The sequence below is a fragment of the Bos indicus genome, chromosome 10 (genome assembly GCF_029378745.1).
Source record: "Bos indicus isolate NIAB-ARS_2022 breed Sahiwal x Tharparkar chromosome 10, NIAB-ARS_B.indTharparkar_mat_pri_1.0, whole genome shotgun sequence".
NCBI classification, from domain to species: Eukaryota; Metazoa; Chordata; class Mammalia; order Artiodactyla; family Bovidae; genus Bos; species Bos indicus.
This window is the reverse complement of record NC_091769.1, coordinates 51,464,338-51,478,722: the sequence shown is the minus strand read 5'-3', so window position 1 is coordinate 51,478,722 and position 14,385 is coordinate 51,464,338. Positions and strand designations below refer to the sequence as shown.

The 14,385-nt window shown below is 36.5% G+C and overlaps 1 protein-coding gene across 3 annotated transcripts in view; it reads right to left on the bottom strand.

Moving 5' to 3' along the window:
• Positions 1-14,385, bottom strand: part of ADAM10 (ADAM metallopeptidase domain 10) — a 143,529-nt gene that overhangs the window by 14,617 nt on the left and 114,527 nt on the right. For all 3 annotated transcript variants that reach the window (XM_070797490.1, XM_070797491.1, XM_070797492.1), the window contains exons 10-14: positions 12,058-12,241; positions 4,624-4,774; positions 2,400-2,583; positions 1,608-1,716; positions 951-1,171 (exon numbers count right to left, since the gene is read on the bottom strand). In XM_070797490.1, the coding sequence (XP_070653591.1) occupies positions 951-1,171; positions 1,608-1,716; positions 2,400-2,583; positions 4,624-4,774; positions 12,058-12,241 (849 nt within the window). The remainder of the gene's footprint in view (positions 1-950; positions 1,172-1,607; positions 1,717-2,399; positions 2,584-4,623; positions 4,775-12,057; positions 12,242-14,385) is intronic.

Genomic DNA, 14,385 nt, shown 5'->3' with positions numbered 1-14,385 from the left:
ACTCTCAAACACATCACTTGCAAATTTCCTACTGTTCCCTAAATGTAAACACTTAGAAATACTTAAACGACTTAAGATAGTCATTCTCAGTGATCTTTTTCAAAAATTTCAGGTAATTCAACATTTATACAACTGGGGGAAATGTGGCTTAAAAATAACATAGTTCACTAGATTTAAGTTGAATGAACATCCATAGTCATTAATAAATCTGCAAAAGGCTCTGTATCTGATCTTGCCCTGTTCAACATTTCCTATTATGGACAAGATGAAGATCCAGAAATTACACTGAAACATCAGAAAACATCTTCAGAAAATTTTTCATCTCTCCTGTTCAGCAAGGCAGAACCCAAAGCTGGCTATCTGTCATACTGAGACAAGGGAGAAGTATAAAATGCAAGTAGGGCTTTCCAAAATCAACTTCAAGAAATTTTACGACAATACTCTAATCAAATGGCCCAAAGGTGGAGGTAACGCATCCAAGACATGAACCAGGAAGCAGAGTACAACAGAATGACTCCCATCACCTCCCAACCAAATCTATGAATGATACACATGTAAGTGTGTTTCTCACTGCTTTAGAAGAAAATAAAGCTCAGGGCTATTTGAACTTTAAAACTCATTCTTCAGATAAAGTATAGCTGACCCTTGAAGGAGACAGGTTAATCACAGTTGGTCCACCACATCCATAGTTCCTTTATATCCATGGTTCCTCCATATCTGCAGATTTAACCAGCTTCAGATTGTGTACTAGCATCCTATTTACTAGTGAAAAATAGCCACTTGTCAGTGGACCCATGCAGTTCAAACCCATGTTGTTCAAGGGTCAACTATAATTCCAGTATAAACAGGAAATAAGTATTTTCTAATAACACTGGTGACCTCTAACCAAGTAAAATTATGATCAAATCATTTTAAGATAAGGTTTCTTTAGAAATAAAAACTATACTTACCACAATCCATTCAGCTATGTTTTCATAGAGCTCTGGACTGAATATTGCTTTTTTAAGCCTCGCTAGAGGACCATCAGCATCTACTAATCTGCACCGCATGAAAACATCACAGTAGCCTCTAAAATCATTGCATGGGGATCCAGGTTGCAGGGTGATAGTTCGACCAAGGAAGTACTTGTTCCACTGCACAGACCCTGTACTGGCACAAGTTGATGGCTCCACTGTAAAAGAAGTGCCCAATATAAGCTGAAGATCAGATTCTCTATTGGGCTAGCTGGGAAAAAGGGAGAAACTGCCTAAAATCATCATTGTGACATGCTACATAGGCTTTCATTAGTTAGACTGGATAATACCCTTACTTAAATATCACAACATAAACAACCAGCAACTCTTTTGACTTAGAGCCTACAATGGCTTAAAATCCTTCTAACAGTGCATATATTAATTATTGCAAAAACATTGGCAGGTTTCGTCTAGTTCATCATGTTAAAAACACTGTAGGGACCACAAAACTGGAAACACAATGCTATACTACATTTAAATATTTCTCAAGAGAATCATCTGTCCCAACTGTATACCAAAGTTTAACACTTAACATTTAGGAGAAAATAAGGTTTTTCAAACAGATTTTATACTCGTGCATTTTCAAAGCCTTACTCTTCTTCATACAGCAGACATGGCATAATTCCTTATCATCTTTGCCATCAGAACTGGCACAGGTACACTCCTCCAAGCCATGTTTCTCACAGATAGAACCTGCACATTGCTGAAAGAAAAATAAAAGACCAATTATTTAAACCCTATACAGTCAAACCTCTTGTTCCCAGTAACAGACAGATGCCTCCAATGCTAAAATAATTAAGTAAAAATACAAGAGGTGGTGGGAGCACAGATTAGAATCAGAAATGGACCATATAAACACATCTTAAAAAGAGCAAGTGCAAATAAGATAGTAAATCTTAAAAAAATGGTAACAAAAATCTAGACAAAACACAAACAGAGGTGATTAGATGAACATCCACTTTATGTTGGTTATTATGGCTCCTTTATAAGAAGAGAAAAATCAAAAGCTCCTCATGTAGAGGAAAGTGATTGTTTAGCCAAGAAAGCTTTAAAGGCCTCAAAGGCAGAGGAAATAATCAAGAGTCCTTTTATTTAGGGTACTAAAATATTAATTTATAAAACTTAAAAGCAGTACAAAGTTACATGCCTAGTTACATAACTATTTTTCTCTAGAGTATCAAACACACGCAGTAGAAAGTTGAAAGACAAGTCAATAACAAATCGAATGCCACCAGGCACTTATGCCACATAATGCAGTCACAGCTTTGTGGGGAAATAGATACGGATGCTGAAACTGGGACTGAGATGAATTACTTTAACTGTGAGGTTTTAAGTATTCTGAAAAAGATTTCATAAAATTAAATGAAAAACAAATCAAATGCTTACCCCATTAATGCACACTTGCGTATGTCTATTACAGTCTGTGAAGTTTGGTTTAGGATCAGAGGCTGGGCAGAGAGCTGTGATACCATTACATATTCCTTCTTTTGCACAGTCTGAATCATCCCGACACTTTTCAGTTTTTGACTTGAATGCACAATGTGCTGTACAACAGGGACCTTGACTTGGACTAAAAGAAGTACTGAGCTGAGTAAAGAAAATCCCACTAGGACATTTCCTATACAATAGATACAGTCTTAATTTTTAAATAATAAATATTATCTTTTAAATGTTAAGTATGTTACTGTTATACAACTCTTATTGGAACAAGAGGTTACTAAATTTTAACATTCTAATAGTCACAGAAAAATGATGAAGAATCTTGTTTTTATAATGAAGGCATACTATATTCAGCATTCTTATTCTATTTGCCTTTAGTAAAAGGTTACAATGGAAAATGGGTTAAATACTAGGCAAGTCATCAGTTTTTCATAGATATATCACACATTAGTCAATTTATCATTTTTTCTCACATTTACACATTAAAATCAAATTAGGATACACAGAACATCCATTTTAAAAGTACTGCACAAATAATATTCTATTGCTTATATTTATCACTACCAGAATAATTTGAGAAGTGAAATAAATTGTATGACACCAAGTTACAAGAATGTGTGGAATCCATATTACCTAAATATTTAAAACTAAAATTCTAAAAATACTTATGAAAGTCACATTTTTAATGTTATAAACTAAATAATATGTATTTTACTGAGCTGCTTATTTAACTTATATGCAGAGTACATCATGAGAAATGCTGGGCTGAAGGAAGCACAAGCTGGAATCAAGATTGCTGGGAGAAATACTAATAACCTCAGAAATGCAGATGATACCATCCTTATGGCAGAAAGTGAAGAACTAAAGAGCCTCTTGATGAAAGTGAAAGAGGAGAGTGAAAAAGTTGGCTTAAAAGCTCAACATTCAGAAAACTAAGATCATGGCATCCGATCCCATCACTTCATGGCAAATAGATGGGGAAACCATGGAAACAGTGAAAGATTTTATTTGGGGGGCTCTAAAATCCCTGCAGATGGTGACTGCAGCCACGAAATTAAAAGAGGCTTACTCCTTGGAAGGAAAGTTATGACCAACCTAAACAGCATAATAAAAAGCAGAGACATTACTTTGTCAACAAAGATCCGTCTAGTCAAGGCTATGGTTTTTCCAGTGATCATGTATGAATGTGAGAGTTGGACTATAAAGAAAGCTGAGCACTGAAGAATTGATGCTTTTGAACTGTGGTGTTGGAGAAGACTCTTGAGAGTCCCTTGGACTGCAAGGAGGTCCAAACAGTCCATCCTAAAGGAGATCAGTCCTAGGTTTTATTTGGAAGGAAATGAAACATCATTCAACTGATGTTGAAGTTGAAACTCCAATACTTTGGGCACCTGATGCAAAGAGCTGACTCATTTGAAAAGACCCTGATGCTGGCAAAGATTGAGGGCCAGAGGAGAGGGGGACAACAGAGGGTGAGATACCTGGATGGCATCACCAACTCAATGGACATGGGTTTGGGTGGACTCTGGGAGTTGGTGATGGACAGGGAGGCCTGGTGTGCTGTAGTTCATGGGGTGGCAAAGAGTCGGACACGACTGAGCGACTGAACTGAACTGAGCATCCTTTGCATGTCTTTAACACCCACCACAAAAATTGTAATTATTAAGTAGCTCAATCTGCCAGCAAAGGTGCACTAAATAATCCTATTCCAGAAAAATAAAACAAATAACAAAGTTCCAAAACCACATACATCTCTTAATAGAGTTTCTTCTTTTTTAATCTGGTTTTAAATATGACATAACTACTTTCAGGCATCCCTGGTAGCTCAGCTGGTAAAAAATAAGCTGGCAATGTAGGCAACCCCATTTCAATTCCTGGGTCAGGAAGATTCCCTGTAGAAGGGATAGGCTACCCACTCCAGTATTCTTGGGTTTCCCTGGTGGCTCAGCTGATGAAGAATCCGCCTGCAATTTGGGAGACCTGGGTTTGATCCCTGGGTTGGGAGACCGACTGGAGAAGGGGAACAGCTACCTACTCCAGTATTCTAGCCTAGAGAATGGACTGTTTAGTCCATGGGGTCGCAAAGAGCCAGACATGACTGAGCAACTTTCATGAACTACATTCAAGTGACTTCATAGGAGCATTAACATTACTGGAATTAACAAGGTACCTGCACTGCTTTCCAGGTTTCAGCTTGCATTTTTTCCCCTCCGGCTGATTTGCATCGTAGCAGCACTCGTCTTTACACTGGTCACTATAACCACAATCACATTCTTCACCTTGTTCTACCATCCCATTTCCACAAATAGGTTGGCCAGATTCTGAAGAAAATGAATAAGACAAAGTTAGCACTGTATGCAACACTTATTTTATTTCAAATTCACAAACACTTTAAAGCCTCATTTTAAAAAAGAGAAAGGAAAACTTTGAAGATTAAGAAAAGTAGAATAAACTAAGAATCTGGAAATTAGGAGATCTAATTGCAACAGTGGCTCAGTCACTAACTAGCAATGTGGCCTTAGGCAAGTCACTTCCCATTCGGGTGCTTCAGTTTCTCAATTTGTGCAGTGAGGGAATTTGACCTAATGCTCCCTTCTAAAGTCCCTTCCAGAAGTGACAGTACTCTGTTTAGGCCATGCCACACTGAGCTTTATTGAACAATGACTGTACTATTTATAGTACATAACTACAAAGTAAGTCAGTGCTTCATCAACCAGAAAAAAATTAAACCTTTTCTGTTAGAAAATTTCAAACATACAGAGAAGTAGTAAAAAAGTAAGTACAATGAACTCCTATGAACCAATCACTTAGCTTTAACAACTATCAATGATATGCTGTAAACAACTGCATCTAACCTATTCATCTGCTCTTACAAATTCATCTACCAGGATGAATCTAACAGATAAAGAGTTTTTTTCTTTTTTAAATCTAACCATAATACCATTATCACTTCTAAAAAAACTAACAGATACTAACTAATAGTATCTAATAGCCAATCTATTTTCAATTTGCTTCAACTACCCCTTTACATCAGTTCATTTGAACCAAGTTTCACATACGCTTTCCCCAACCCCTCTCCTCATAGTTGCTTTTTATGCATCTTAAGTTCTTTTAATAGATAACAGATTCCCTCCTCTCTTGTTTTTACACTACTAGTTGTTAAAGAAATTGGGTCATTGTGTCCTATGGAATTTTCTACATTCTATTTGGCTGACTGTATCCTAGTCAACTAGTAATTTTTTTAATGTACATTAGTTTTGATTGTCAGCTAGACCAAAATTCCTTAAGGGAAGAACCATGTATTATTTATATCTTTTGTATTTCCACAGAGTCTAACATTAATGGGTCAAATCTTGGTTCATTAAGGTTAGACTGTCTGGTCTAAGCATAGTGAGTAATTTCAGAAAGACTTTCCGGGTCTTTTTTTATAGTTCTTTGATTTTGTTAGTGAAGTTTAAAATTGGAACAAGAATGCTACTCTTAATAAGAACATAAAAATCACAGAACTTCAGCATCTGCAGAGAAATGAAAAGAATCAAATGTCTTCGTTTTAGAGACAAGAAAACTAACTTTTAGAGAGTTTGGGACTTGCTGGAAACCATATGCCCCAGTATGGGCAAAACACAAGACTAAATCAAGGTCTCCTAGATCTAAAGTCTGGTGCTCTTTCTGCTACACCAAATCAGTGTGGGAAACAGTTGTAGCACAGACTTCAAACTAAAAGCTGAGTAAGTGGAAGGGAACATACCTCAAGCACAGGAACCCAAAACAAGGTTACTATAGAGACCTTAGCTTTATATTCAGAAATTTCATTCTTATCCTTGGCCCCATCAAACATTAAAGGAAATTTTAGGGCTAACTGAAGCTCCATCCCTCTCTCTCTCTCTCTCTCTTTTTTTTTGGCCATGTGGGGATCTTAGCTCCCCAACCAGGGACTAAACCTGGGTCACAGCAGTGAAAGCGCTGAGTCTTAACCATTGGACCGCCAGGGAATTTCTCCTTTCCTTCACTTTATACTATCTCTTTTGTTCTCTAAAACTAGAAGCATGCACATGCACATATATATTAAGTAAATAGTAATGATTTTTCTAAAGTTCAGCAATAATCATCTTACAATTCATGTGACATGTAATTTAGGAGAAAAGGAAAAATTGAAAAAGTCAGAAAACCACACATGCAATATTCATTACATATTCATTTGTGTCTCATACAGAAACGATACATCAAATCAGCTATTTGCTAATGGCTTAAATACAGGGGAAAAGATGTTGCTCAAAATGCAAAAATTGTAACAGGTACATATTTCATTGCAATTTAAGAAACAAATTTCTTTCCCATAATACTAAAAAGCAATATGCTCATTTTTTCTATCTTATGGTAAATATTATTTATTTATTCAGGTATTTTTTTAATTGAAGTAGTTATTTTACAATATTGTGTTAGTTTCAAGTGTACAACAAAATGATTCAGTTATACATATAGGTATAAAAGTGACAGTGTTAAAAAAAAAAAAAAAGTGACAGTGTTAGTTGCTCAGTCACACTGGACTCTTTGTAACCGCATAGACTGCAGCCTGCCAGGCTCCTCTGTCCATGGAATTCTCCAGGTAAGAGTACTGGAGTCTCCTGCGTTGCAGGCAGATTCTTTACCAAGGGAAGATCATATGTGTGTGTCTGTGTGTGTGTGTATGTATTTATTTTTCAGAATCTTTTCCATTATATGTTAACACAAGATATTAAGTATAGCTTCCTGTGTTACACAGGAGATCCTTGCTGTTTACCTATTTTATATATAGTACATACATGGTAATCTCAAGCCTCTAATTTGTCTCCCCCTCATCACTTGTTCTTGCTATCCCTTTTGGTAACTCTAAGTTTGTTTTCTATGTCTGTAAGTCTATTTCAACCTTATAAATAAGTTCATTTGTATTCTTTTTTTAGATTCCACATATAAGTAGTATCATATGATACTGGTCTTTCTCTGACATTTGTCCATACTAGGAAGGTACAGTAATCAAAATAGGAGGGTGCTGGCACAAAAATAGACACACAGATCAATGGAACAGTATAGAAAGCCCAAAAATAAACCTATGCACTTATGGTCAATTAATCTATGACAAAGGAGGCAAGAATATACAATGGAGAAAAGATGGTCTCTTCAATAAGTGGTGCTGGGAAAACTGGACATCTACATGTAAAAGAAAGAAATTAGAAGATTCTATAACACATATACAAAAATAAAATGGATTAAAGATCTAAATATAAGACCAGATACTATAAAACTCCTAAAGGAAAACATTGGCAGAACACTCTGACATAAATTACAGCAGCATTTTTTTTTTGGATCCATCTCCTGGAGCAATGGAAATAAAAACAAAAACAAACAAATGGACCTAATTAAACTTTAAAATCTTTTGCATAGCAAAGGGAACCATAAACAAAATGAAAAGACAACCTGCAGACTGGGAGAAAATATTTGCAAATGATGGTACCAACAAGGGTTTAATTTCTAAAATATACAAACAGGTCATGCAGCTCAATATCAAACAAACAACCAAATCAAAAACTAAGCAGAAGACCTAAATAGACATTTCTCCAGCGAAGACATATAGATGGCCAACAGGTACATGAAAAGATGCTCAATATTGCTAATTATTGGGCTTTCCAGGTGGCTCAGTGGGTAAAGAATCCACCTTCAATTCGGGAAATGCAGGAGACTTGTGTTCGATCCCTGAGTGGGGAAGATCCCCTGGAGGAAGCATGGCAACCCAATCCAGTATTCTTGCCTGGAGAATCCCAGGGACAGAGGAGGCTGGTGGCTTACATTTCTTAAGGTCACAAAGAGTCAGACGTGATTAAAGAAACTGAGCATGCACACACATTTCTAATTATTAGAGAAATGCAAATCAAAATTACAATGAGGTATCACCTCACACCAGTCAGAATGGTCATTATTTAAAAGTCTACAAATACTAAATGTTGGAGAAGATGTGGAGAAAAAAGAAACTTACTACACTGTTGATGAAATGTAAACTTGTGCAGCCACTCTGGAGAACAGTATGTAGTTTCCTTAAAAAACTAAAACCACATAATCTTGCGATCCCACTGCTGGGCATCTATCTGGAGAAAACGCTCATTTGAAAAAATATATGCAACCCCAATATTCAAAGAAGCACTATTTACAACAGCCAAGACATAGAAGCAACCTAAATGTTCATGAATAGATGAATGGATAAAGAAAATGTGTGGTGTACACACACACACACACACACACACACAGAGGAATATTACTCAGACATAAAAAAAGAATGAAATAATGCCATTTGCAGCAACATGGATAGACCTAGAAATCATCATATTTATTAAGTCAAGCCAGACAGAGAAAGACAAATATGTTCATAATTTTTAAAGTCATTTTCAATCAGAAAGCTTATTGTAAGACTCTAGTTTACAAATGAAGAATCTAGATGTCACTTCTACCACTGAGAATAATAATAACAAAAATGATAATATCAATGTAATTTTAATCTGCCCTTTCAAAAGAAAATGAAGGTTTTATAAGAAAAAGTCAATCAATAAAAGTAAAAACTGACTTTGAATCTTCTTAAAATTTAAGTTTTGCTCTGGGAAAGACTGTGAAGAGGATGAAAAGACAAGCTACAGAAAGGAAGAAAATACATGCAGACCGATATGTGACAAGTGACTAGCAGCTGAACTAAATAAGAACCCTCAAAACTCAACAGAAAAAAAAAAAACCCTCAGTGGCCAAGAAACATGGACATTTGACCAAAGAAGATATACAGATGGCAAAAAACCACATGATATTCAATGTCATTAGTCATCATAAAAATACAAAGTAAAGCCACAATGAATTAACACTATATACATGTCACAGTGGATAAAATAAAAAATACCAAAAGCTGACAAGGATAGAGAGAACTTAGACAACTCGTACACTGCTGGTGGGAATGTAAAATAGTACAGCCTTCTGAACAGTTTGGCAGTTTCTGCCAAAACATAAAAACGTAAATAAAAACAAACAACTGCTATACTGATCCATCAGTTCAATTTGGAGGCATCTGAAACCTATATTCATATGAAAAGCCTGTTTATAGCTGCTTTATTCATAACATCCCAAAGCTGAAGTTAACCCAAATATTCTTTAACAGAAAAATGGTTGAATGAATTGAGGTACACACATACTACCTGCAATAAAAAGGAACTAACTAATGACACAGGTAAAAATTTGGATTAATTTCTAAGCAATCATATCAAGTGAAAAATCCCCAAAAGTTACATATTGTATGATTCCATTTATCGAACATTTTTGAAGTGACAAAATTTTAGAAATAGAGAATGATTTAGTGGGGCAGGTGAAAGAGGCAGGAAGGAGGAGGTTGCTTTCTTTTTTTTTTTTTTAAATGCCACACCATGTGGCATATGGGATCCTAGTTCCCCGACCAGGGGATCAAACCCATGCCCCCCGCATTAGAAGCATGTGGTCCCAATCACTAGATGGCCAAAGTGAAAGTGTTAGTCACTCAATCATGTCTGACTCTTCGTAACCCCATGGACTGTAGCCTGCCAGGCTCCTCTGAACATGGAATTCTCCAGGCAAGATTACTGGGGTGGGTAGCCATTCCCTTCTCCAGGGGATCTTCCTGACCCAGGGATTGAACCCAGCTCGCCTACATTGCAGGCAGATTCTTTACTGTCTGAGCCACCAGGGAAGTTCCAATGAACTGTTCTTAATCATGGCTATGGTGATGGACACATAAACCTACACATGGTAAAACTGTATAGAACTAAACACAGAGATGACAATATGAAAAACTGGGGAAATTCAAACAAGATCTGTGGACTGTTTATCAATGTGAATATCCTTGTTGTATGCAACACTGTACTACACAGTTTTGCAAGATGTTACCATTGAAGGAAACTGAGTGAAGGAATATGGAATCTCCATTATTTCTTACAACTGCATGGGAACTTAAATTATCTCGATATAAATTTCAATTAAGAACAAAAGGGCATAGTGTTATATCAATTTTATGTCAAAACAAAAAATACAGCTAAAAAAACAAAAAGCCGTGCTTATCTGGAAACCTTCTTCAGTTCTTTCTCCTTTGGTGCCATATCTGTGAGAGTGCTGTTTATGTGCAATGTGAGCAGGCCTCAGTGTTTACCCTCAAGTAACTTAAAATCTTATGAAATAGGAGAAGGATCCCCAAAAATGTAATACAAGGAGGGGTATTTAGAACATATTAAATGCCCCAAGAGAGGCAAAACAGATCAATGGATAGACAAAATGTAGTATATCCCTAAAACAGAGTATTATTCTGCCATAAAAATTAGAATGTCATTGTGATACATGCTATAGCTTGTGTGAATCTTGGAAATACTATGCTAAGTGAAATACATCAGATAAAAAAGCATAATCCCACTAATATGAGGTTCCTAGAATAGGGAAAGTCGCAGAGACACGAAATAGAATAGAGGTTACTAGGAACTGAGGAGAGAGAGAAATAGGAGTTAATTGCTTAACGGTTACAGAATTTCTATTTGGGGTGATTTTAAAAGTTTGAAAATGGAAAAGCAGTGATGGTTGTACAAATGGTAAATGTACTTAATGCCAATGAATGGTACACTTAAAACTAGTTTAAATATAAACTCTATGTTATATATATTTTACCACAATAAGAAAAAAATTCATAGCAACTTTATTCATAATAGCCCAAACCTGAAAAGCCCAGGGGTTCATTCAACAGGAGAGAGGATAAGTAAACTGTGATAAATTCATATAATGTACTTCTACCCAGCCAAAAAAAAAAAAAGGTACAAAACACTAATAATGAACTTCAAAATAGTATGATGGGTGAAAGCAGCCTTCCACAAAAGAATGCAAACTGTTATGATTCCACTTATATGAAAACAAGCAAAATTTATCTATGGAGAAATAAATCTATTTATTATGGGACAGGTGCAGAGATTGGTGGGGAAAGGATATGAGAGAACCTTTTCAGGTGACAGAAATGTTGTACATCTTGACAGGTGCTTAGGTTACACAGACAGACGTATTTGTCAAAGCTCATCAAATGGTAGAGTTGATTTGTGTATTTCACTTATGTAAAAAATATAGGCTAAAGGGCTTAGAGTGAAGTATCCTGATATCCCAAATCCACTTTAAATTACAATAACAATAAAACATGGATTGAGAGATGAATAGATTGATACACATGTGATAAGTACTAGTTGTTCGGTTGTGTCCAACTCTTTGCGACCCCATGGACTACATAGCCTGCCTGGCTCCTCCTCTGAACATGGAATTCTCCAGGCAAGAAGACTGGAGTGGGTAGCCATTCCCTTCTCTAGGGGATCTTCCCGACCCAGGGATCAAACCTGGTCTCCTGCATTGCAGACAGATTCTTTACCATCTGAGCCACCAGGGAAGCCCCCTATGTGATAAAGCAAATGTATTAAAGTGCTAACAACTGTAAAATATAAAGGTGGTAGTGGTGGATATACAGGTGTTTGCTATTTAATTCTTTCCAGTTTTCTGAATGTTTGAAAATACCCATATTAAAATGCTGGGAAAATATACATACCAACAAAACAGTTGTTTCTCTTCTTCTCAAGAACTTGACTTATATTTCTAATACTACAGAGTGAGAATTTATTGTTGTTAAGTTTGTCCCCAGATGTTGCTCTTGCATACATGATGTAGTTGCCATTTTCTTTTTGTCCTAAATTCTTAGATTCTCCTGGAGTGCACTCTGTTCCAGAATCATGCTGTCAAAAAGAATATAAAGTTACATAAACAGGAAGTTAAATAGGGTTTTCAGGTCATCTGATTAGATGTAATTTTCTCGTCAGAAGAACAATGGAAGCTTGAGGACTCTCCTTTAGACTAGACCTTACCGTTATTTTAGCCTGTGAAAAGGAAAGATAATTTGCTCTTTTAGGGGCCACTGTCTTATAAAGAAGAAAAAAATCAGTGAAGGTCTAATTGCAATGGATACCTTTTTTTATTATTTTTAATTCACAGGAATCTTTGACACATTCTTCAATTACTTCTTTTAGTTGGGTTCCCAAAGGTAGAGTTACTGCATTAAAAGGTCAAACGCTTTAAAGATGTTGATACATACTGCCAAACTGCCTGACAAAAGGGCCATATTAATTCACATTATATAGCAACATGGATCTAGATTTCAACAGGCAGAGATGGGAAGGAATTGGCTTCCTGGCAGAAGTAGACTTTTTTAAATGACTTAATTTGACAGGGAAGAGGAAATAACACAGGAAACATACTTAGCCCCAAATTATGGAAAACCCTATAAATACTAAGTTAAGGAAACTGTGTTAGCAATATCAACAGGTATTGGATGTAGGGTTGTAAGCAGAAGTGACATGATCAGAATGACTAGAACTATATCTAGACAAGGGCTTCCCAGGTAGGCTAGTGGTAAAGAACCTGCGTGCCCAACGCAGAAGACATAAGAGACATGGGTTTGATCCCTGGGTTGGGAAGATCCCCTGGAGGAGGAAATGGCAACTCACTTCAGTATTCTTCCCTGGAAAATCCCATAGACAGAGAAGTCTGGTGGGCTACAGTCCATAGGGTCGCAAAGAGTCAGACACAACTGAAGTGACTTAACACGCACATACCTAGACAAAGATTAATCTGCTGAGAGTAAATACATTAAGACTTTCATACTGGGCGACAGGAACTCGCCTCTTGATTGCATTACCAACAATGTTTATAAACTGGTTAACAACAGGTGTGTGAACATTTAGGATAGCTTCCCTGGTGGTTCAGATCGTAAAGAATATGCCTGCAATGAGCAAGACCTGGGTTCAATCCCTAGGTTGGAAAGATCTCCTGGAGAAGGCAACGGCTACCCACTACAGTATTCTGACCTGGAGAATTCCATGGACAAAGGAGCCTGCAGGGTTACAGTCCATGGGGTCACAAAGAGACAGGACTAAGCGACTTTCACATAAATAAATATATGCAACACAGTGAACCACTCAGACAGAAAGTAACATTGACATAGTACAGATATATGACAGAAGACATAAAGACAATTTTAGACAAAAATGTCAAAGAAGACAGGCTCAGGAGTTCATTGTCTGGCTGATTTCAATATTAAATTACTGAAAACAAATTTACTAAGCACCTGCTATCTACAGTATAGTATTATGTGTACTCTATGTATAGTATCACGAACAATATACACAAAGGAATGAGGTGTATTTGAGGATGACAGAATCACTAGAAGTAGTCTAGTATGACAGGAAAAGATAACAAGGGAAGCAAAAAAAATGTGAACCAATTTATACATTCAACAATAAGTAATATTACATCAATGTATTAAAAAACACCTCTCTGGCAACCAATTAGAAGACAAATTAGATGGGAAGTGCAAAGAGAATATACTATATATCCTACTCCAAGTGTGATCCACAGATCAGCAGCAGCAGCATCACATGGGAGTCTTAGAAACAGAGACACTAAGGCCCCATCAAAGGCCCACTAAAACGGAACCTATACTGTAAGATCCTCAGTAATCTGTATGCACATTAGACTTTGAGGTTGAGAGGTCCTAGACTAACAAACCGAAGAGTAGTTGGAAAGATAATAAAATTCCCCTGGATGAAGTTGACTGGGAGAGTAGACGACATTTAACTGACCTTGAAAATACAAGTTAACAATGAGCAAGAGTTCCCTGCTCATCTTTAAAACTTCAATTACTCTTTTTTAAGAACAGATCACAAAAGCAGCCAAGAGGTAGAGAGATTAGACACATTTTAAATACTTTATCCATCCATTCCTGATTGGAATTAGAAGAAGAAAGACTTGCAACTTAGAGGACACTTACATTTTACGAACTGTGGAAACATTAAGTAAGAGCTTGAGAATTTTAAGCTATTAG